At 40.4% G+C, this 25,204-nt stretch overlaps 1 protein-coding gene across 1 annotated transcript in view; it reads left to right on the forward strand.

Annotated features, from left to right (window-relative positions):
* Nucleotides 1-1,929: 1,929 nt before the first annotated feature.
* mecom (MDS1 and EVI1 complex locus) overlaps nucleotides 1,930-25,204 on the forward strand; it is a gene marked incomplete at its 5' end in the record, with an annotated part of 28,175 nt that continues 4,900 nt past the window's right edge. The window contains 13 exons of the mRNA XM_088427842.1: nucleotides 1,930-1,953; nucleotides 3,005-3,139; nucleotides 11,231-11,336; nucleotides 11,441-11,554; nucleotides 11,651-11,762; nucleotides 12,522-12,669; nucleotides 12,797-12,953; nucleotides 14,855-16,250; nucleotides 17,352-17,439; nucleotides 18,332-18,358; nucleotides 22,071-22,237; nucleotides 22,557-22,634; nucleotides 23,730-23,899. Coding sequence (XP_088283968.1) covers nucleotides 1,930-1,953; nucleotides 3,005-3,139; nucleotides 11,231-11,336; nucleotides 11,441-11,554; nucleotides 11,651-11,762; nucleotides 12,522-12,669; nucleotides 12,797-12,953; nucleotides 14,855-16,250; nucleotides 17,352-17,439; nucleotides 18,332-18,358; nucleotides 22,071-22,237; nucleotides 22,557-22,634; nucleotides 23,730-23,899 — 2,722 coding nt within the window. The remainder of the gene's footprint in view (nucleotides 1,954-3,004; nucleotides 3,140-11,230; nucleotides 11,337-11,440; nucleotides 11,555-11,650; nucleotides 11,763-12,521; nucleotides 12,670-12,796; nucleotides 12,954-14,854; nucleotides 16,251-17,351; nucleotides 17,440-18,331; nucleotides 18,359-22,070; nucleotides 22,238-22,556; nucleotides 22,635-23,729; nucleotides 23,900-25,204) is intronic.

The following is a 25,204-nucleotide window of genomic DNA, read 5'->3' on the forward strand; positions in this document are numbered from 1 at the left end:
TTATGGCTCAAATAAATGCAAATTAAAGCTACGCATTGCAAATCTTCCCCGGTTTGTTAACACTGTTTAAACAAACTGTCACCCATCAGATTTGAGAGCTTTAATATAGCTGCAGATGAAGGCGATTATAAATTCAGGTCCTTGCAGTTGAAATTCAAGGGCAAGTCACCCTGAAGCATGAAACACATAAAAATGATTTCATGCAGTAAGTTAAAACTTTGAGAAATCTTGAGTTTTATAGTTATTTCCTTACTTTATTTTATTCACGCCATTTTGCCATCCCGAGCAATTGCACGTTCACGTCAGTGGAGCACGCCATCTTCTGGTGGTAGAGAGTAATGCAGTGTGTACGGACGTAGCAGACATTTGGGAGTCTTGATACACTGTTTGTTACCCCTGTTTACCCCCCACAAATCTGGAGCGTGCGTCTTTTTTTCCTTACAGAATCAGAATTCTGGATCAGACCCGAAAGAGGCCATGAAGTCTTCTCAGATTACTTGTATTTAATAAACAATGCATCATAAAACAAATCTCTCATCCTGACAGGAAGAAAATAGAACAGCTCATTCGGCTTGAGCTTTCCCAATTTATGGCTAAATTAAAAAGGCTTCCAACAATGGACAAGTCGAGGAGAGGCAGGAAATCAATGACCGGGCGGACCGGGGTCTCTGCTGGGTTCTCAGGGAGCACAAAACGATGGGAATCGGTGGCGGGGTCCTGCCTTATTTACACATGATTTTTCCTGTCCTTCCTGCACATTTGCTCCGCGATTTGCCAAAAACAATGGCTATTATCTGGGATGGAAGGTTAATGTCACAGAGTTGAGGCATTATCCATCATCATCTGCTCTCATCGGCCAAGACTGCAGCCCTCCTCGGCTTTATGAGCTGCCTCATAAAATCGGCTCTCTGACAACGGTCGCTTCTCATTATTCTTGCTCATCCGACATTTACATGCATTTCCAAAACGTGTTTCTACTGCTTCTTGCGTGGACACTTCACCCCGCAGATGTGCCACTTTCCTAAATAACCCTGAAACAAAGCCTACTAAAGAAACTAAAATAATCGTGAGGTCACGATTGTCATCAAGCGCCTCATGAACCAACACCGAGTGTTGTGAACAAGTTTGGAGAAGACGTGCACAATAGCTCCTTTTGAAGCTTCTGTCGCTTCATTAAAGTGTGCCGGGCCAGTTCATCCCTTTAGAAGCCCGGTCTCGACCTTTCTCTGACCCCGCTCAACCTTTCCGACCCTGGGCCCCCGTCACTTTACAATTTACTGCGGAGAGGAGTCGCTTCCGCCGGGGGGACAGTCGCCCAGACAGGGGCCGTGAGGATGGATTTGGCTTTATGGGATCGTGCGTTAAAAAAAAATGAGAGGGACACTCACAGCAAGAGAACTCTTAAAACGCCGCCTTTATCATATAATTGATACGTCCCGAGCATCACAATAAGAGGAGGAGGTGGGTGGATGTCTGCGTGGGGGACACCTGGGTGCGTCAGGACAGGAGGGGTGACAAGAGAGGAGCGGACGAGTCGCGCACAGTGAAAAGTTGCAAAGCAACTTGATGTACCGGAGGGAATCGCAGCCGGGACGTCTGCGTGACACTGAGAACAGAAAGGAGATGCACCAGTCAGATGGGTCCGTGAAGGCAACGCTGTGATGAGAGTACTGGAGTTTTGAAGGCGCGCGGTGTGTGGCGGCGAGTGAAGCGTGCGCTCACCGGAGAGGAGTTTGCCTTATCCCGCGGCTTGGAGAGCATGGTTTTAAAAAATAACTTTTTTTTTGTTTGATTGTTTTACAATTAAAATGGACACCGAAAACTGACGAGACCGCGAGTTGAATTTGAACAATCCCGGCGATCTTTTCAAAGCGGAGTTCCATCACTTTTGCCCACTTTATCTCGCGCACTTCTTATCCCCAGTGACTCGAACCGCACCGACGCAAACTAACGGTAAGAAGACCCCAACTTAATATGAAAACGTATAAATTTTTTGATGTTTTTATTTTTATTTATTTGTAAGGGGCAGTTTAAAAGTTTATTCTTGCTGTAAGGGCAAATTTAGTCCGTCTTAGAAATTCGTTTAAGACCGGAAAACAATGCTGACAATCAAAAGCATTCGCTCAACTTCAATAATTATTTTTTATATGTGGTATTCTGATATATATTATATGCATCCTGTTTGGATCCATTCATTTGTGAATTATGGCAAATGATTTGATTTCAAAGAATGCGACATGCAAAATTACATATTATACCTTTAAAAGAAAAACGCCAATATAATGCATGAAGGCGTTATCACTGCGTCCAGAGTAAATTTTTTAATACTGCAATATGTTTCAAATGTTTTTCTTCACTCAGTTTTCAAATATTCACTTTCATTCGTTTCCCTTTTTGTGTCAAGACATGCATGAGCAAAGCGTCACAGGCCTGGCCTAACTGGTGTTTCTTGAAAGTAAATTGCTTATGTTAAATGATTTGTTCTTCGTTAAAAATGTTGTGTAAAAATGTGTGTGTGCGTGTGGGTTTAGTTTTCTCGTGTGTGTCAATCCATAAATAAGTTGTTTCACAAATGCAATCAGATATTATTTGTCTCAGCAGAACAGTTGTACTATTATTATTATTATTATTATTATTATTATTATTATTATTATTATTATTATTATTATTATTATTATTATTATTATTGGTGTTGTTGTTTGTTTGTTTATTTGTTGCTATACATTCATCCGTCCATGTTGACTTTTATTTCTGCATGTATTTTCTAGGATTGTCGTGAACAAAGCAATACTTTTCTGCAAACAAAACAACACATTTTATTTGCCATCCAGCTGTGACACATGCACTTGTCCCGCCCAGTAGATGTTAAAACCATTTTAAAACCTGCGTTTGTTGTGAATGTCAATTTCCATAGTGACTCACAACATTAGAAACCTATTTCTCAATGGGAGGTATGGTTGTTACCTGGACTGATATTGATCTTTACTCCTCTCTGTCTCCCCAGATTTTGGATGGGTCAGGCCATGTGAAATACTGCGTTGATGCCAGTAAGCCAGATATCGGGAGCTGGCTAAAGTACATCCAGTTTGCCCCCACTGCCAAGCAGCATAACTTGACAGCCTGCCAGATAGATGATCAGGTACGTGGAGACATGCAGTCCAGGAGAAAAATACACACTGGATTTTTGACAAGAAGGAAATTAAAATATTTTGAATTGTGAGCTATAAATCCCGCTGTGTGCGGGGTAAATCAAACACTATATACTCACACTTCATTCGTATCATCTTTATCCTATACGGGAAGAAAGCCTTTCAGTTTTTTTTTTTTTTTTTTTTAACAGTGTCCTGCTTGCTGTTGTTGTCTTTAAAAGGTGTTATTGTGATTCAAGGCAGATAGTACCATGTGGCATTGGCCCACCCTGCTCTCACTTCTCTCACACACGCACACACACAATGTAGTGCAGTGCAGACACTCCACATTATCAGCGTGTGTTTTCATTCTGTAATTGTATGCTGGCTTCTGCCGTGCGAGGACCACAGGGCAGGATCAGAGGCGGCCTGTTGGGATGATATTTCCCAACACTTCCCTGTCAAGCTGGCGATAAAAAAAAAAAAAAAAAAAAATCTTAGATATGTCAGGAATGTCACAGTCTTTTGCTGCTCACCTGGCTGTGGCCAGAGGTGCGTGCTGCCCTCATGGGGGTCTCTTCACCCCACTAATCCCACTCAGCCATTCCTCTACAGAGACTGGTAGACAAGAGATTAAACTTTACCTGACACGCGTGTCGAGTATTCCATGGCATGGCCCGTGCGAGAGAGAGGGGAAAAAAAACAAGGAATTTAAGCTCCATGCTTGTCATTGCCTCTCAGTGGGGAGTTAGTTAACAGAAAAAAAGTTGTGTCTAAAAAAAAAGAGAGATGAACAGTACATCATAAAATAAGAAGCAGTGTTTTGAAGAATTCATTGGCCACCTTTTGAAAATTGTTTCAAAGAAAAGATTGTAAGAAAAAAAAGGCATGTAGCGATGAGTCACATTATTACAAACCTGTATCGTTGGTACATGGGCCAATTAAAACCTTATTGAAGTTTAGTCATGTCTGGATCAAGGTGTGAACAATTAAAACATCCACCTTTCAGAGTTCCAATGAATCCAACTCCAAAACTCACCAGTGACATGACAGGAACGGACAGGAAATATATAAAAAACGAATCTAATAATGATACAGTCTTGTACAGTATGGTCATTTGAACTGTAACTTAAAGGCATACTAAAACCTTTTAACTCTCTTCAGCAGTGAAAAGTGAATATTTTATCAATATTTAATGTGATAGCTATACAAGATTTTTCAAGTTCCAACTTGCTGTTAAATGAAAATGATGTAATTTGTGCTCAGGGCCCAGGTAACCAGGTATTGCTCACCTGTTTTCTGGGTTTGGTTGTGTGACATTCACAAGTGGATCTGGGATTGGTCCGTACCTGAGCCTCCTCACACATATGAACCTGTGTGCGTGATGTCACTTTCATTCTACAGCGAGTGGAAAAATTGTGTTTCAGACAGAATTAACTGAATATGAAAAAATAGTTAAATTAACTGTAGACAATACCTTAATGACCTTTTTACAGCGGGCAATGGCTATGTAGCAAAGTATCCCCTTTGCAATATGCAAAATGAAGCGATATGCCATTGAATTGGTATAACTAAGTCTTTATGTGAACAACTGAAAAAGAATTTTATGAAGAAAAAAAATCTGTGGCTCCTCTGTCACCCATTATGTCACTTTTCCTAAAAGGATAAGCATCCCTCAAAGTCCACTCCATGTTCTTTGGAGAGACACACGATGTCTGGAATCACTCGGCCTCTGTGTTTTCAAAGTGGCAGGCCGACAAACAAGCAGAGAGAACCGTGAGCGAGGTGTGACTTGCTGTCAACACGATGGTTCTGCTCCAGCGCTTGTGTAAGGCTCCGACAGGTCTCGGACATGGCTGTGATGAGGTGATTGTTAACACTGCACACTGTCACAGCGCAGTACAATGTGTCGTCTTTAAGCCTTCCGGCTAACATTGATGTTTTTAAAAACACGCTGTAGCCGCTCACAATGCCCGTCTGTACGCTGAACCTGAATAGAGTAAATTTAAGGTGGTCTTGCAAAGGCTCCGGCTGTCACTGTTTGCCACTGTGTGCACTTATGAGGGCTTTTTGGTTGTGCTTTTGCAGTCAGAGTTCACAAATTCCCGTTTGAGTGTTTGTGTGGAAAAGGTGAGCTGTTGCATCTGTTTGGATGTGCGTGCGTGCATACATTTCAGCATCCATGTAAGGCAGGAAATGGTTCATTCAGGGCTACAAAAGGTAACTTGCACGATACCTGAGTTCAACGGGTTTTTACGGCCACGGAGAAGTGCTGAGCCTGAACTCAGCTTGAAACCTCACCATAAACACACACACACACGCACGCACGTAGTACGACGAGATTTGAACAGAAGAGACAGAGTGGGCTCCCTTGAGCTAACACTCCTGCTAAATCTCTTCGGAGAAGTGGATTTAAAACAATCCAGTGCAATACCTTGAACGGAGATGATTTGCCTCGTGATTTATATGACGACAATGTCATACAACCTCAGCAATTTCCAGGTGTGTTGGTCATTATGGCTCACTCGCAAGCTCGGATTCAGCCCTTCCAGTGTGAAAGTAAAACTGGCCTCCATCCTCTTATTTCTGACCCAGTTCTGTTTACAATAAAACTTTATGGGCGAATCTCAGGAGGGTGAGTGTGTGAGTGAGGAAGGAATGAGTAAGGAAAGAAGGGAAAAGAGCCTGTTTTGTCTCGTTGCAGAAACTGTTTGGGTTTTTTTCCCCCCTCTCACACTTTTCACTTCATTCTATCATGAATCAATTTTGTCATCTTCAGAGGTCTGTTTCATTAAGATTACATCGAGTACACATGCACAGTGTAGAGTACATAAACAAGAGCTTAACAAAACAAACCTATCTAAAACAGCGGGCACATTTCCAGAGAGGAATTAATACAAATGGAGGATACATTGCATATTGTCCTAGGAACAAGCTGTCAAATCCTACGTTCCAACAATATGTAATGAAGGGGTGCCAAATTAACAGATTACATAATTGTGTTCAATTTATTACAGTCATAGTTAAAGCATGATTTCTAAAATACCAACAGTCTCAAAACATGCTGATGATTAAATTATTTTTTTATGCTTCATGTGCTCAATTACATCCTGACTTAGACACTGATTGATCGTCATTATGTTTGGCATAACCTGATCAGCTCCTCTTGTGGGTGGGAGGCCAAGTTCAGGGTTAGAGGTAAATGGTATATGTAACATTAAAAAAATGACACGATGGTTCCTCTGATCAAGGGAGAGTGATTCTTTGTAAGAAGCAGTTTGTTTACAACAGAAGCAGGACAAGTTTAGCCTACTACATCAATGCAAAGTACCCAACTGAGGCTGTAGTCATATTTTACAACAGTAACAAAGATGCTAATTTATAGTGAGCCAAAGCAAAGCTCTACGTTAAACTAAACTCAAGAACACCACACGTTTGAGCAAGTTTGAGATGGGCAGGTTGGACGACTTCAATGTTACTTTTTAATTAATGACAACTGACAAAAGAACAAAAATCTCATACCTACTGACTCCAAAGACACGCATGGCAGCTGTATTGGACACACGAAATTGTCCTTAAGTGTGATTGGGTACGTGAGTGGTTGTTCATCTCTGCATGCCCTGCAACTGGCTCTCAACCAGTTCAGGGTTTCCCCGTCTACTGTCCGAAGTCAGCTGGGACAGGCACTAGGAAGCCTGTGACCCTTGTGAGGATAAGGGGCTCTAGAAAATGAATGGGTGGTTGGACGTTTTAACTTGATGCCACTCATTTGCCACTCAACTGCCTATAATAGAATGTGCCAAACAGATCTTTGAAATCTTTTTTTGTTGTTTAATCCACACTACCCAAGAACCCTTCCCATTGGTTAGGTAACTGAACATCGTACAGGCCACCCTTCACTCCTGCCTGATTTCACCTGGTTCCCTGTATTTGGATTATCAACCTAGTGTCACGCTAATAACAAAATATTTCATTTCAAACCACAGAATGTTTTTTAACAAAGAGCTGAAAAAGAGCATGGCCACTGCATTCTGAAGTTAATTAACCATCACAATGCTGCACAAAAGACCACTGGAGACAATAAATGTTTCCTTAAATTGGAAACATTCTTTTTTTTTCACAGTTAAATGCAACTAATAATCAGTATGATAATTAATCTTTATCGTCTAACAAACTATTTGCGTTAAAGTGAAAACCTTTGCATTATATCCCGCAATGCTCACACTGTTTCCCTCGGTTCGCTGATGTTATAAACAATTAAGGCAGCCATTAGAAACCTTCCCTTAGCTTTGTGTTTTGTCATTAAAGTAATTTGGGCAATTAATGCTTAAAAAGCCTATGCCGCTCTCGTCTACAGTTTGAAGTGGGTGGCAAGCGGATTATTAATGTAATTATAATCATCCAGTTTGTTTTAGAACATTTCATAAGATACTTAAGTGACATGTGAATGTCATGGTGTGCTCACACCCTTGCATGTTTCAGGCCATCTCACACCTGAAGTCTGGTTTGTTGTTTTGTTTGGAATCAAGAGCAGGATACTTCCCTTTCTTTGACCTACCTGGGAAGGGTGGCATGGTTTTCAAACTTGTGTACATAAAAATACTGTAGTGCATTTGGTCCTTGCCAACTATACGGTATCCTTGCCAATGGCACGATGTAATGTAACTATAAAATTCAGGCAGCAGGGAGAAAAGGTGTTTGGCTCCTCTGCACCAAAGTTGTGAGTTGCTAGGTAATGCTGGGTGTGATTGTCAATAAATTCAGTTTAAGCTTTACTGTTCGTATCCTGCAGTTGACTAGCAACAGGTCCGTGGTATATGTAACATGTTCTACCTCAAACACAAAGCCAGCTAAGACAGGTTCCAGCTGGCCGATGACCCTAATGACATTAAAGTCCAGCCCTCTTTGAATGGCCTAGTCTGAGCACACCCTTAATCTCATTCAATCTATTGATTCTCACTTAGTATTGAGTACACATTTATGCATTTCACAATGATTGTCAGTCACTCATAGATGAAAGTGTCACATAATTATAGACAGACTGGATAACAACGAAAGAAAGCCCCTCCTAAAACATTTGATTGCATACACTCTAATAGAAATGTTTTTCCAGCTTCAAAAAGCTATGCAAAAGTTAGCATTCGAAATAAAGTTTCCCATTGAGGATCTTGTATTTGAATTCATTTCAGTTATTTGTCTCTTATTAGCTTTGGCTGAGTAATGCTAGTCTTCCTGAAGTCCACGTCCACCATTGTTATTTTCGCATTGCAGTACTGTAAACCATTGTTAAACAAATTTAAAAAAACAACAACAACAAAGAAACAGCAGCATTCAAAAACACCTCAAAACAACACATCCTACCAAACTTACTGTATATGTCATACCAGACTAGTGATTTACAATTTCCAGTATTTTACATTTATAGAAACATGCATATGTAGCAACAATGAAATGCTCTTCCAGGAAAGTTTTACATCAATAGTTGTTATTTTCTCGAAATATGTTTTCCCTAAAACCATAGATCTTTTTAAATAGTATGTTACTTTAGGTCAAGTAAAGCTCCCTTCAGTGGTATACCTGTGTTGTATCTATGTTAATCAGAACTCTTATGTCACGGAGATTTGTTTTGAGTTTTTGATTAATATACAATTTTTTGACGGATATATACATTCTGGAATTTCAATAAGAACCTCATTAAGGTCTCAACTTTTATTTCCCAGCAACCATAAGGCTCAAAATGTAATTGAAATATTTCAAATTTAGGGATTAGTAGATGACGAACGATGCGTATCTTTTAAAGATGATAGTGCCAAAATTTGAAACGTATTTTTCTCAAAACTTGGGATTTCAACTTAACAACATTCAAATTGTCTTACCTTGACCAATGTGTGAGCTACCTCATATATAATATTAAAGGGAATTAAGTGTAGAATCAAAATATATCTACATCTGAATTTTTATTTTCTGAGACATAAGTTTGATTTTGTGAAAACGCATCACGTACTGTATCTTGGTGGTCCGTTGGTTTGCTGATTATGATCTTATGATTTGTAGTCTGTTCATCAAGACCTGTATTTAGTTGGAATTATGATCTTGTATAACATGAACAGCTCAGACGAATAGCATCTCATTCAATTGAGGAAGTTTGAAGAATTCACCAGGGTGTGACCTAAGAAAACGTGAGCGGTAATAATCTGGTTAATAACTAATGGTGGCAAGTAAACCAGTTCGTTTATACCTGCGGTCGTGCCCTTTGATGGTGAAAGACCCTCCTGCGCAGGATCAAGTGAATAATTTGTCATTGCAGGAATTGATTTTTTTCAAGGATCCTAGGATTTCAAAAAATATATATAAACAAATGGGTGGGGTTGTGTGGTGTAAATGGTCTTGATGCATTGGGGATGCTTTGTCATTGTGAACTCCGCCACCCCAGTTATCTAATCTGTAGAATAACCTGGTAATTGTGTGTGTGGTTGAGGCGTACGAGTGATGACCCTTTAAACCAAACAACGTATCTTCTGTTCTGGAGTAGGCCTTTGCCTGTTTGTGTGTGTGTGTTTTCACTGTTTGTCTGTGGTGGTCTACTGGGAGGAGGTGGAGCTATTAGGGGAATTCCACAAGTGTGTCTATGCCTGTGCCTGTGGCCAGACTTCTCCTGCCACACTACCTCAGAAAGTAAAAGCTCATTAAGAATTACTGAGTCAGTAGGAGCAGCGCAGACTAGTCACCCTTATGACTCCAAAATAACATGACGACTGGTCCATCAGGCGTGGGTGCCCCGCGTTCCCATTCGTCGTCAACGGTCCGCCATTTTTCAGGGCAAAAATTCTAATCGTCGTTCCGTTGCTCAGTCAGCAATAGCTAAAAATGCTTAAAACGGAATAAAACTACTGGTAATCACACATCGAAATGCATGGTGCAGGAATGCCCCAACTCGGTAGCTATTCTGCATGTTTTTCAGTTTTCTTTACCAGACACATCTGATTCAAATGATGCAAATGGTTATCAGGCTTCTGCTGAGCTTGCCATATGGGTTGTCATCGTATGGTAATCACTGGTTTATCGTACTGTCCTACAGAAACTCCCAAGCAAATGTGTTTTATGTATTCAACACAAATGTTTTTTCCAAAACAATGATATCTCCATTTAGGAGTGCCGCAACTTACAAGTTGGTTGAGTTACAAGACGTCGCTTTGGCAATTGTTTTTTTTTTTTTTTTTTACTTTGTCTATTATGAACGCACATAAAGACGGTTACCTAAAGCAGGTGAGTCACAGTCGCCGATGCGTTTAGAGACAGTAATATTTGAATGGCACAAACAGTCAACCATGCAAATGCGAAAGATGATGCAGTGATCTGATGCCACTCATTGGGTCAAGTCCACTTTTAAAGTGAGAATGTGTAAGAATTAGACTGTTATCCATCAAAAATGAAAATGATTATAAATTTCAAAAACTTGTAAATAAATGTGTTCTCAAATCAACAGTATGTTTTAAATATAACCATAGGTCTAGTTATCATTAAATGATATTACATGGCGGTGGCATTCCTCCAGAGGTCGCCATGTCTGTTATAGCTATGGAGGAGTGTTTATTGCTGCATGAACCGTAATGCCCCAAAAAAAGCTCCCACAGGCAATTTAAAAAAATTACACATACTCCCTTTAAAGGAACACTACTCAATTACCCAGTTGTTAAGATTTTGGGCTTGTCAGTACAGCATGCACAGTAATTAAGCTTTCTAAAACTCAGTTACATCATCCTTTCAATGTTTAAATCTACTGCGATCGGCTGACCCTTGTGTGAATAACAGGCCATAGAAAATTGGTGAATGGATTCATGAATATTTCATATTTTTTTCAAACCAGTACTTCTCTTACATATCACAAAGAAAAAACAAGTCACAACTCACATTAAAAAACATATATACAATTGTTATGTCTACATAAATATACACGGTATGTACTGTATGTACTGTAGCTCTAAATTTCTGAATAGTTCAAGCGAGACCATTGTACAAAAGGTGTTCCAAAGTTTAATACATCAGACAATGATGGCACAGCACTTTTTAAAGATCACTCTTTATTTTGTTGTGCGTTTCAGATCTTCTACAAAGCCACACGAGATATTTTCCCCGGTGAAGAGCTTCTACTTTTCATGAAGGCAGAAGAGTATTCATGTGATACATCCATGGCTCCGGATATTCATGGTCTGTCTCACACGTACAAATATATCGAATACTGTATACTGTGTATAACTTACACAAAAGCTTCACTTCAAACATCTGCACTTTCTCACCACCCCACTTTGCAGAGGAGAGGCAGTACCGCTGTGAAGACTGCGACCAGCACTTTGAGTCCCGCAGCCAACTGTTGGACCACCAGATGCAGCAGTGTGGATTGCCCCCCTCCTCCTTCCTTGATGCAGGTTGGTTCTTTGTTCACATCTTTTAGGTACCCCAATTTCCTTCTAGCGTATACCGTATGCACAATATGTCTGACTTAACTTGTGTTGTGTGTCTAGGAGAGGACAGTGACATCAATGCTCTGGAACCTCAAGACCTACGACCCCTTCACATGTCCCATGACTATCATGAGTGTAAAGAGTGTGAACAGGTCTTTCCAGATATTCAAAGGTGCCGACTTTATTCACTGTGTTTCTGGTGTTTTACTGTAGATGTTGTTTTATATGAATTATTGAATCTCCATTGATCTCCATGTCTGTGGAGAAGTCCAGGATAATACATGTTAAGCTATTGATTTGAACATGGTAGGCATTTCCATTTATTACTGATTTTTCTACTTAAAAAAAAACAAACAAAATATGAACTTTGAGTCCAAATACTGTTTCAAAGTTTTGGACAATTTTTTTTATTAGTAATTGTACTGGTAGATCATAGCATCAAATTACATTTCGCCACAGCAATTATAAACCTATAAATTTACTATGTAGTCAATTTGATAACTCCTTATTTTTCATGTACAATGAATATCTATAAAAACATTTTTTTTCCACTTGATGCTAACTAAAAAGACATCACATTTGCTAATTGCTCAGGTAATGACCAAACACAGTTCATCTGTTTTCTGGGTTTGAACATGTAAGCGAAGCCGTAATTGGTGGTTAACTGAGCCTTTAGCACATGTGAAGTCATTTTCAGCGGATAGCATGTGTGTAAAGAAATATTGTACATGAAACATAATTTAGTTATCAAAGTCATTATAGACAAAGAATTAAAATTTTACGACTGAAAAAGGCTCAATAAATTTAGTTTCCCATTAAATTATACCCTTGGTGATTTTGGTTACAGAGCATGCACAAACTGTTTTTAAAAGAATCAGAATATTTTTACTTCTCTTTCTCATTGTTTCGTATTTATTTGCGTTTCCTGCAGTCTGGAAGCTCACACTCTTTCCCATTCTGAGGAGAGAGAATACAAATGCGACCAATGTCCCAAGGCCTTCAATTGGAAATCAAACCTTATCCGACATCAGATGTCACATGACAGCGGCAAGCATCATGAATGTGAAAATTGCTCAAAGGTAAAGTGATGACTTTTGGGGGGAAAAGCGTAATGGCTATGCTCTATTCACTTTGTATCAGGGGTTTACTATTTTTTTTTTTTGCGTCGTAACACCCCCTGTGTTTTCGTATGGTTCCTTCCCCCAGCAGGTGTTCACAGACCCCAGTAACCTGCAGAGGCACATCCGCTCGCAGCACGTCGGGGCACGGGCCCACGCCTGCTCTGACTGTGGCAAGACGTTTGCAACGTCTTCGGGCCTAAAGCAGCATAAGCACATCCACAGCAGTGTCAAGCCCTTCATGTGTAAGTCACTAAGACCCTACCTATGTAAGTCTCCTCAGTACATTATAATATAAGTAAAAATAACATGCTTGTGTCACTAGAAAAGTTGTTCTCGGGTATTTTTGTTTGATCATCTTTTAGTCTGTTCTCCAGCTTCAAAATGTAATGTGCCAAATTCAATAGCGATGGAGATATTAAGATTAGAAGTAGACAGGTACGAAGTCAGCATTCACAGGCACGCAAATATGCTGATGATTATTTAACTGGCATGCAATTGGGGCCACTTTTACTTGGTCTGACACAAGTGACCTATGCTGACATAGCACACATTACACACTTTTCTCCTTTTGCATTCTGTAGAAAGACCCATTTTGACCTTTCACACTCTCCTTTCCCTAAAGCATTATGACCTTCACCCTTTGCCTCTTCCATTTCCTTGACCCACCGCATAACAGCATGTGAAAAGCAATCCACACATCAGATTTGATTCTCCTTTTTAATCCAGCATGCTAACATAAGTGCGCTATTCCCAGGCTTGGACGATTTGCTCTCAACTGCAGACCCTTCACTTCCCCCACCATCCCCTCTGCACGCGCCACATACACTATTTTTCACAAAAAGCATCCACATACACTGCTGACTTTGAGGTTTGAAGACAGCAGGTTTGAAGAAATTGGTGAGCAGGTGATTGCGCAAATGGGAATTTGTGAACAGCAGAGATTTACTATTACTGCTGTGTGAAAAGCCTAGGACCTGAATCGAATTGATTAGCATACCTATTTTTTCGTGTGTGATTTTTTAATTATTTTTTTAGGATCACGATCTGAAAAAATATTTCACAGAATTCTCTTAAAGTAGACAATTAGGGCTGATTATTGAGCACCAGGGTAGCCAAAGATAAACCGATTTTTACAAGCCAATGAAATGCCAGTTTTCCTCTAAAGGTGCCCCTTTCCAAAAGAGAATTTGAATTGTAAGGCATTCTTTTATATACTGTATACAGTATAGCTTGTCAAATAAATGTTGTGCACATCAAACCTAACTGCATTCTCATCCCAATATATTGCTTGATTTGCAGGATGTCTTATTTTCTAACATTTTGTCTGAAGTAGTCCACTTCAATTATTTTTTGCAGTAAAATAATCCACTTGAAAAACTATATCCTTTGTTTCTCTATCACTGATATGAATGTTAGTAAACAATATAGTCAATAGTATTGGCACACTTTGAACAAAAAAAGATTTTGAAAAAAGGTGCTGCGTCGGATAGTGTCACAAATGTCACTGTGGGAAGATTAATCAGCACAGGATGACAGCTTGGGGATAAGGTGAGGGAGCTAAAGGGGTGATGGGAGAGACTCAGGGTGGGCAACAGGGGTGGGGGGCAGCATAGGACGTGGGACCTGTCCTGGGAACCAGACTGCAGGATAGGATTCATTCAACTCTGCTTCCTTCACAAACTTAAAATAGAGCCATTGTACTTCATACGCCTAAGAATGTGTGTGTGTGTGTGTGTGTTTTGTGTGTGTTTGTGCGGGTCAGTACGCTTACATTCCTTCATGTGTCCTTCTGTGTGACTTAGTGTTGTTGTATGTGTGTGTGGGTATTTGTGTATGTAATTGTTTATGGAATCCCTGGGACACAATAAGGCGAGGGATTCCTGGGAACTCGGTTTGATGTGCAGCTGATGAGTGGCAACAAGTGACTCATACTGACATCCTTTTACAATACCAGGATCTGGACACACCTTGCCTCCTCATTTGGATGGGAAACCATTGTCATAATCTAGATGGGAAGACAAGCAGTTGACACTGCGTTTCCTCTGTGTCACATTTAAGTGGATGTGATTGTGTGTTGTTATTGTAATGTATCTCCGTGCCGCATTTTGAAACCCTCTTTGTTTACCTTTCTGTGCCCTTGCAGGTGAGGTATGCCATAAGTCTTACACCCAGTTCTCAAACCTGTGCCGTCACAAACGCATGCATGCCGACTGCAGAACGCAGATCAAGTGCAAGGACTGTGGGCAGATGTTCAGCACTACCTCCTCCCTGAACAAGCACCGACGTTTCTGTGAAGGAAAGAACCATTTCACGACCGGAGGATTGTTTGCTCAAAGTTTGCCGCTCCCCGGCGCCCCTGCTTTGGACAAATCTTCTTTGGCAATGGGCCACAGCAGTGCTGGATTGGCCGATTACTTTGGAGCTAGCCGCCATCACGGAGGGCTTACTTTCCCTGCCGCGCCAGCCTTCCCATTCAGCTTCCCTGGTCTTTTCCCTTCTGGAATCTACCACCGTCCACCACTCATTCCCGCTACTTCTTCCCCTGTTAGGCAACCAGCTCACACTGCCGTTGCTGGGCCTGGTGCAGAGCTATGTAGGAATCCACGGCTGCCTCCCAGCCCTGGAGCTCAGGAGTCCAGAGAGCTCCTTAAGGCGCTTAGGAAGGATAGCAGTGGTCCTGAAAGTCAGATCGCATCGACAGACCTACACACTCATAGCTCGTTGTCCGCCACCAAGCAGCGCCACAAGCAAAGTGACCAATCTGAAAGCAGTGATCTGGATGATGTCAGCACACCCAGTGGAAGTGATCTGGAGAGTATGTCAAGCTCTGAGCTGGAAAGTGATATAGACAGCGAGAGAGATAGAGTGTCTATGCGGGAAAATGGCAAAAGCCTCAAAAGGAAGGCCAGTGACGAGAGCTGCCAAAGTCTGAGCCTGGCAAGCGGCGGTGCCGATAAAATCTTTGCTGGACCTTCCCTTATCCCTTCCTCACTGGACGAGCACACGGCTGTTACAGGGGCTGTGAATGACTCTATTAAGGCCATTGCCTCCATTGCTGAGAAATATTTTGGATCCACGGGCCTAGCTGGTCTTCAGGACAAAAAAGTTGGGTCCCTTCCCTATCCCTCCATGTTCCCTTTACCCTTCTTCACTACTTTCTCTCCCCCAGTCTACCCTGTTCAAGACAGAGATGTCAGATCTCATATGCTGAAGGGTGAGCCACAGTTGCAAGCAGATGATTGCAAAAAGGCTCAGAGCAAATCATCATCAGAGTCTCCGTTTGACCTCACTACCAAACGAAAAGAGGAGAAATCCCCCCTATTCGAGCCTTCCAAACTAGAAGCTTCCCCCTTTACTAGTCAGGATCAGCCGTTGGACCTCAGCCTAGGGACCAGGGGACGTGGATGCAGTACAAGAGAAGAAGAGAAAAAAATGAATGAGACTTATCAAGACGAGAAGGTAGTCATGGAAACACCAAAGTCTGACTCCTCGCTACAGCATGCCAGGCCTACGCCTTTCTTTATGGATCCTATCTACAGGTATTGTTATTCCCAGTGATTTTGTCATGAGCCATGTCCCTACCAAGAACCATTACATTATCAATTGAACAAATTTGAAAAAGGTAAACCTAAACTTAGGAAGCACTTGCTCTCAAGCACTTAAGAGGGCAAGACATTTAAGAGGCATTGAACTCTTCAAACAGTGCATGTGTGAAAGTATTAGGCACAAGACTGTAAGTCCAATTCAAATCTCAAGTCTTTGACCGACAAGTCCAAGTTCTTGACGGGTCCACTAAGAAAACCAAGAGTTTATTCCAGGTTTTGTGGAATTCCCTAAATAAGTTTAGGATGTTTACAGTATTTTATTGTTTTGTTTCCAATGTCACAACTGAAACATAAACCGGACTTCAACATGTTTATTTGTGACTCATGTCGAAATTGATCCAAGTACTTAATACCTTCTTATTTTGTTATTACTTGGGGCAGTACTCTTTTTTTTCACCAAATTGAGTGACATCACCAAACACTACTTATACTTTAGGACATATTTTAGCTGCTCTACCCAGCCGTGATTGAAGAGAAAATGAGAGAAAGCCGTTCAATCAAGCTGACTAAGAAAACTGAGATATGCTAAGACCAAATATTTCCATCAATATTTCTTCATAATGTCATCATGCTAATGACAAGTATTAATTTTGAAATAATAAAAAAAGCACAGAATAAAACTGTTTCCAAACTTTTGCTTTGTACTATACTAAATAAACACTCAACAACACTGATAGGAATCCACTCATACTAATAGCCCCCTTTTAACACCAGCTCACGACTTTGCACCGTGTGACATTACTATTCTTCCATTATCCCGTGGCATGGCAGATCACGTTTTACTGTCGCAAACTGAACTGAAATGAAATGTGACTTCGATATGGAAATTTGGAGACACCGAAATTGATGTTCTACACTTCATTGGGAGAAATAGTATAAAATAAAAGCCAAAGCTTGCTCTGGTTTCATACATTTTCACTCAATAAATGTGATGTCATAAAACACTGCCACAGCTGACAAATGAACGGCAGCAGACTCCAATTAGTGAATTCCATATTTGTGTGTTAAGAGCTGATAGAAATCTACTATTAGCAGGGTTGAGAAGAGGAGAATGACTGATCCCTTTGAGACACTGAAAGACAAGTACATGCGGCCAGCTCCAGGCTTGCTCTTCCATCCTCAGGTATGTTCTGACTGTGCTAGCAACAGTGTGATCAGGAATATATATGTAGTAATGGAATATGTGCTTAAAGCCTTGATTACTGCTCTAGATTTCTGTGAAAGACTTTCCGATGTGTGCGCAGGTGTGTGTGTGTTTTTAACAGCATTCATTTAGTCAGTCTCTCTTGCGGGTGAGAACGGCCTCGGAAAGTGAAAACAGCACTTTCTCAGGCGTATGATTCTGTTCTTTCTTTTCTGGCCATTTCAGGTCTGGTTTTTACAGGCTGTTTCATTTGCCTGATTTATGTCCTCTGTCCAGACTGTTGCAAAGGCCCAGCCTGCAACGACCACATGGTCGTCCCACATGTCTTAATGAGGTGTCCTATCAGTAGAAACACTAACAGACTGCTTAGGCCATCTTTATGACTTTATGATGTCTGGACACACAAATCATTCCCAGAAACGCCAGACTAGTGTAGGTCCAAGTCAGACCAGGCAAGGGGCCCTTCTCTATACTTTTGAGTAGGTTTGCCTTCAGTCACCTGACTCATTGCTCGGTCATATATCAAAGCAAAGTTAGAAAAAAAAAAAAAAAAGCTGAAACACTATAGATTTTTTAAGCGTTTTTGTGATTCAGCTTTTTAATTCCTGGCAGAGTATTTCACTGCAAAGCGATATTGGCTCATATTCCGTACTGGCTGCTGCTATTATAATGTTTTTATTGAGCACAGGGAAATGTTAGCAATGATGAGAGGCGCCAATAATTCCACTAACCTATTTGTAGATAGGCAACTCCTTTCACTCATTTAACGTTTAATGCATCAAATCCCTCTTTGATTTACCCATGTACAGATGTTTTATTGGTAAAGCCATTGCTGCTACTTTCTTGACATGTATTTCTTTTCTTCCTTCAGTTTCGTTTACCAGATCAGAGCACTTGGGTAAGTTGACTTTTTGCAATCCCATTTGATACATGGACAGTGTAAGAATGTGTTTGTTGTAAACTCGAACATTGTTTTTTCTTGTTAGTAAACTTAATTCTTTAAGAGTTGCTAATAAGTAACACCACCTTGAGGCCTCTGGATTTTAGCATTATAATGAAAGAAAACACAATATGTTCCACACCCTTGGTCTCAATCCAATGTAGAAGAAATGTTTCTTATTGAAAATATTAGGACAGAATTGATCAATTTGAGGCCCAAACTGTTGTCATTGTAAAACCTTTATTCACCAGAGAGGTAAACATGTCGATATGTTGATAATAATAATAATAATAATAATAATAATAATAATAATAATAATAATAAAGAAGAAGAAGAAGAATGATGATAATAATAATAATAATTTCAACTCTGCTGTTTAATTGTTTCTTTTCTTTGTCAAGCTCAGACTTAAGTTACCAATTCATTAAAAACAACATTTTGAATCACTTTGTGAGCAGCCACGCTAAAGATTAATACTTAACAATGGACTTTGTGGTCAATTTGCATAAGAGGTCAAGGGGCAGATTGCATGTTTAGTCCATGTTGGGTGAAGGAGGTCAAAAACGGGAGGCACTTATAATGGAGCTGAAGTCCTCTGATAATTGTTGGAATCTTATATGATGTTTTGACCCCTTAGACATTTTTATATGACTTCTGAGAAATAATTTCAAATTGTGTGTTTGAATTTTGAAGTACAGTGCTCATTTTAGATGATGTGTCTTTGACTATGAATGCACCCTACTTCTAGCATTTGCGTGGCTGATGCAGCAGTTCAATTGTTTTGGTTTTCCCCCATTTTAAGTGTTTTAATTTGTTTATGTTTTTGGATCGTGATTAAGTCCCGGTCTCATTCAAATTAAGGGCTGAAGTGGGAATTTCCAGCAGTGCTACACCCTAACCATCTACTTTTGAACATACGCTCTGTTTGCTTGTTCAGATAGGAAAGTGCATCTATTGCAAATGAGCATGAAAGGGGGGGCGGGGGGGGGGGGGGGGGTGGTGTGGTGAAGGTAGTTGTTTAGTCGGGGCTCCTTTATACGTGTCCAAGGGTAACAGTCTCTTTGGGACACTCCCGTGGAGTAGGGGGAGGGGTTGGGGTGGAGGGTCGAACTCATTCCTCTCGCCAAACATCTGGTTGCTGATAAAGATCAACAATTGAGAATGCATCTCGCTAATTAGGCCCTCGCAGCATCACTGACTTCTGAAGATAGCCAATCAACCGCTGGTCCCACTGCGACACTACAGCAACAAGCAAGTTCACAAATGCTGGGGAGAATGAAAAGGGGTTTTCATGAAGTGTGCGTCTGTGTGTGTTCAAATGTGTGTGAAAAGGGGCCGATTATACAAAAGAGTAGAGTGTATGGCCCTGGGAAAATTACCTCAGATCCCAGTCTGGTCTCGTCTTGACATTAAGAAGCTTAAACTTTTTACACACAAGGCACTTTGACATAGTCAAATAGACTTAATCAACCTAATCCATAAAACATACACATCAATCTTTGAAGCATAATCTGTGGTTAATGGTTTTTAACTTTGCATAGTCCTCAGAGAACAAGGCTTTGATATTGCAAGTCTACTGTAGTTCGACCCAAAAATAAAGAAATAAATGGAGACCTACTATGAATCGACTTATTAGACCTGCATGCCTATAAAGTTTAAAATGTTCATTATCATCACATCATGGTCTTAATTAAATCAAACATACTTGACAATCCACATCCACCTTTAGTGAGAATGCCAACTGTGTCAAGAACTTTAAACTCAACGGTCACTCAGAATAGATAGTTTGTTTCTCTCAAGCGCTAGTCTCTCTTTCCGTCTTTCTTTCTGTTTTACTTTTATCACTCCTTCACTTTATTTCCACCCCAGCTGTCATCTTGCCCTTCATGTCGCTTCCTCTCACAACCTCTTCCCCTCTCTGGTCGCCATTTACCTCATCTTGGCGTGCAGCCTTAGTGTGACAGTGGCTGAAAACAGGAGATGGAATGTCAGCGTCAACGCAGTGCTCCCTTAGAGGACCTGAATCACTCCTGATTTGTTGCCTTGATGAAATAAGAACAAGGTGAAAATTCAATATGCACAAAATAATGCAAATTTTGTGACCCTCACCTCCAGAAAAGAAGAAAAAAAGTCAGTCGGTGTGTGTGAGTTTGTGTGTGCGCGCACGCATGGGATGGGCTGTCAAGCCCAGTTCTCTACTGGGACCACCACCCCTCTGTCTCCCCCTTCACTCCCCTTGCATCCCTGCTCCTCCCCCACTCCGCCCCTTTCAGCACAGCGATATCATTATTACCCATGTCTGGCCCTTGATCAGCAATGTCAACATCTTTCATATTGACGAATGTGCTGTCTGCCCGCATTGTGCACAAAATGGTTTACTGCCCAGCAGTGGACATGAATCACTCCACACACACAAACACAAACACACACAGACATGGATTTGACAACACAGATACACACTTGGCACGTACAATCACACTGGCGTACAACATGCATGCCTGTAAGCGCGCACACACTATGCTCACTCACATGCATTACAAATATTTTTTTTCTCCCTCACATATACATATTTTCACACACAGGGGTGGTAATTAATCAACTATGACCACCTCGCAGCAAATAGTTTCTTGTCCATATATCCACATACAGGGCAGACAAGAACGTATAATTCTTCCGAGGATATCTGATGAAAGCAACCGTTCAACTTCATTAGCAGATTGGCTGCAGTCGTTAATTCTTTCCTTGTGTCTTTGTCTGTCTGATTTTGTGATGTCTGTCTGAGAGAGAGAGTGAGGGAAAGAGAGAGTTCTGTGAAACCACGAAAAACTTTCTCAGATCATGTCAGTCTTGCCGATGCAGGCTGTGAAATTCTGGCTTATACATTACAATACTTTTACAAAACTTTTTTGGGCTGTATTTTTAATTGCAACATTTTGATCAACTTTTTGTGGACACTGAAAAAAAGCAACCCATGTTGCTTAGGACTTTTCAGGCACATAATTCTAGACCCTTTGGTCCGTTTATAGTTGAGATTGTCAGCATAGTGGTCAATCACAAAGCAGCATTGGTAGATCACATGACAATAATTGCCCGGAAGTATCATTGCGCGACATGCAAAAAAGAAGAAAAAACGGTGCAAACAACGGGTATAAAGATACTTTTCTGTAGTAGTTACGTTTGAATACATGCTTTAAACTGTGCATACCTTGTAAACACAGGAGGACGCATAAATAGCACCTCCAAGAACCAAATTGGCAACAGTTAAATGAAAAGCTCACGCTTCTCATTCAAAAGTGCAATGTAAACCCAGCAATGAATTATAAAACACAAAAAAATCATCAGATTCTTTACGCTATAGTGCTCATAAAGTCTCTAAGAAAATAACTATACGTTGTAGGACACCTTTATACGGGACCTCTGGTATTGAATATAGCATTGTGGGAATTTTCAAATTAACATTCACATCTGAATAACATCAAATTATTTTCAAGATACAAGCGCGTAAGTCAACACTTTTGTTTGTGTCCGATTAAAATTTTTAAAAAATCTTGAGGTTTGGTGCATGATCAAGCCTGCCCCCTCTCAAAAAAAGTATTAATTTGCATGAAATTTCAGCGCATGGCCTTTCATGGAAATTCTCCATTTTTATCTTCCTGTTGCCTCCCTTCAGATGTCAGCCATTGAAAACATGGCGGAGAAGCTGGAAACGTTTGGCTCCTTGAAGCCAGAGCCGGGTGATCTGATGCGCTCTGTCCCCTCCATGTTTGACTTCAGAGCTCCACCCTCAACACTTCCAGAGACGCTGCTACGCAAGGGCAAAGAGCGCTATACTTGCAGGTAACTGCAGCGCTTATTATCAGCACTTGTTTTCCAAGATTTGGTTTTATGTCATGAAAACACTCTGCTACTTCTTTTCACCTGGCACAGACCTCTTAAGCACGTGAATTTATCATTAAAGACTCATTAAAAACATATACAATGCTGTGGTTTAAATCTAGGTAGCAGTGGATCTTTACTTAACATTTTCTGTTGTTATAAGAATTCTCCTTGTTTCATTAAATTTCGTGCATTTTGAACGGGAAGTACATAAATGGTGTTATATGGTGTTTTGCTTTGTTTTCTCGAAACACTGCTGATATGTACATATTGTGACTAGGTATTGCGGAAAAATCTTCCCACGTTCTGCCAACTTGACGCGCCACCTTAGGACTCACACAGGGGAGCAACCTTATAGGTAAGAGTTTTTGAGACTTAGTTTACAAGCATTATTTAGTTGTGTGCTGCGACACTCAAACCCAGGATCTGGCTGTTCAGTGCTGTCCTTGGTTCCAATGCAAGTAGGCTGTAATAGTATTGGATCCTTTCTTCAGAAATATCCCCAAATTTTCCAGGTCTTTGTAAAAGTTTCGTATCGTTTTCTAATGCTTCAAACCCCACGAGTTACCCTGCTAAATAATTTGCCTGTATAAAAAGAGGAAACATTTTTCAAGAAGAAAACAAAGAGGTAAATATTGTGTTAATGATCCTCTGAGAGATCTTTTTGGCAAAATACCGCAGCAGGAGAATCTCTCCATCAAAATGAAAAGCCGTCCTAAACCTAGATTTGTGTTTTCCTACCAACTATTGTAAAAAAAAAAATAATAAATTGCTGTCAACCTATCTAACCACTTAAGCATCTACAGTACAGTTGCTAAGAAACCAAAAATCAAGAAAATGTGTTGTTCATAAGAAATACCTCCACCTCGTTAATAAAATGAGTAATCTCCAGCCAGAACAGAACTTTGTAGTTACTTAGATGGAGGAATGTTGGCCCGAAACTTGTAGGAGGCCATTTGACCACAGGGGACTAAGAAAGACCAACCCGAGTGTCTACTGCCCCAGCCTGATAGCCCCTACTCCACACACTGGCATGCCATTAAAGATCACCGCTGTTTATTGTAATTTGTTATGGTGATAACCAGGGGGGTCCTGAGAGACAGCCAATGGAGCAAGCTAATTCCAGCAGAAGAAAAGATGTAATCTTCTCGTATAATTTTGCATGAAGAAACTTGGCAATCGCAACTAATTTTGCTGGGATAGAACACAATCTGTTGCGTGCTTATTGAGTGAGAGAAGAATGCAATTTCATTGAGCTGGCTGGAGATAAGAGGCAATTCTGTCTCACCTTAAATAAGCTCCTCCATCATGTCTGGATCCGTGGGAATGCTCAGACTGTGCGTATGTGTGTATGTTCTGCATGAGAGATGCAGTAATGGTTTGCACAGAAGAAAGTTCCGAAAGTCACTTTTTGACTGCTCTTTGTTTTGCCACCCCACCCCCCACTCCACAGGTGTAAATACTGCGACCGCTCCTTCAGCATCTCCTCCAACTTGCAACGTCATATTCGCAACATCCACAACAAGGAGAAGCCCTTCAAGTGCCACTTGTGTGATCGATGCTTTGGTCAGCAAACCAACCTCGATCGTCACCTCAAGAAGCACGAGAATGGTAACTTGTCAGGTAAAGAGAGAAGGGTCCTCATCTCGAATTCCAAATTGAACTTGATTGGTACTCCCTTAATGACCCCTAGCCAAGTTGCTCTTTTTCAAAGTCATCTTAAAAAGGCAAGAAAATAAAGAGAAAACAGAAAAAAACTAGCTCAATTAGTGCACAGTGTATTTATTATGAGGGTTGGTTAGTTAGAGTTAGAAAGTTTATAGATGTGATGGGCTTGATGTCTCTTAAGCAATTGGCATCAGAAAGACCACAACAAGAAATACAATAGCAGCAAAACATTGATGCAAATATTTCACGATGAAACTATTGTTATTTTTGTGGGGCGTCGTCTTCATAGACTGGTGTAAAAATGGGCAAATATTCATTTTCGTGCCAGCGCATCCAAGGAAACAGAGATGTTACGCCTCAAACTAGTTGTATTATTTAGTAATAAAGTAGAGTGCGCTCAGAGTAAATTCAAGCGTAGCTTCATTTTCATTTTAGCACATATGCAGACTTCTGACTAGGTAAAACCAAGTCTAACTAGTGGTGCTGGTGGTGTAACACAATTTTTGTGGATTTGATTGAGGCACGGGCAGACACATTTGGCACTCAGGTGTCCATCTTCATATTCCATTCAAAAATATGACAACAATGTCCGACAATCTCTCTGAATCATTGTAGCAATCTCTTCTTTAGAAACATATATGCTCCACTGTACTCATTTATAATTTTTTTCTTTTTGTTCTCGATTTTTTAGCTGAAGAAGGATTGAAACAAGGCTGGCACTAAATGAATTAAGCATGAAAGTAATTGATTACCTAAGTAAGCATTTACTTGAAGTAATCCATCACTTTAGATCACTTACTTTAGATATTAAAGTAATTAATTATTCTAATACCAAATGAATTTCCTTCCAGCCAATTTTTTTACTCGCCTTTATTATTTTTTAAGAACTCGATTAGTCTGAGAAGTAAACTAGTAGTATTACTTGATTCATATGGTACTAGACATTTTTAGACTTTTGCTTAGCTGAATACTTTAGGGAAAAAAATGATAAAAGTAATAATTACTACCAGGGATTGAATGTCTCAAGAACTGCAAAATCAGTGTCTTTGGGATTTAATGAGTTGATTAAGGTAGAGAAGATTGGATTGGTTGTATGTATTTTGAGTAGTTGAACCATGTTTTTTGGTAGATTTTTTTTTCTTTTAGAATCCGGGCAAGAAATACAGATTCTTATCTCCAGCTGCACCCATATCAGTTGTATTTCAGACCCCATGGCAAAACTATAGAAACAGTTTCTCCAAGGAACTCATGTGCTAGCAG

This window comes from Hippichthys cyanospilos, chromosome 11 (assembly GCF_059441005.1).
Source record: "Hippichthys cyanospilos isolate Australia breed blue-spotted pipefish chromosome 11, RoL_Hcya_1.0, whole genome shotgun sequence".
NCBI classification, from domain to species: Eukaryota; Metazoa; Chordata; class Actinopteri; order Syngnathiformes; family Syngnathidae; genus Hippichthys; species Hippichthys cyanospilos.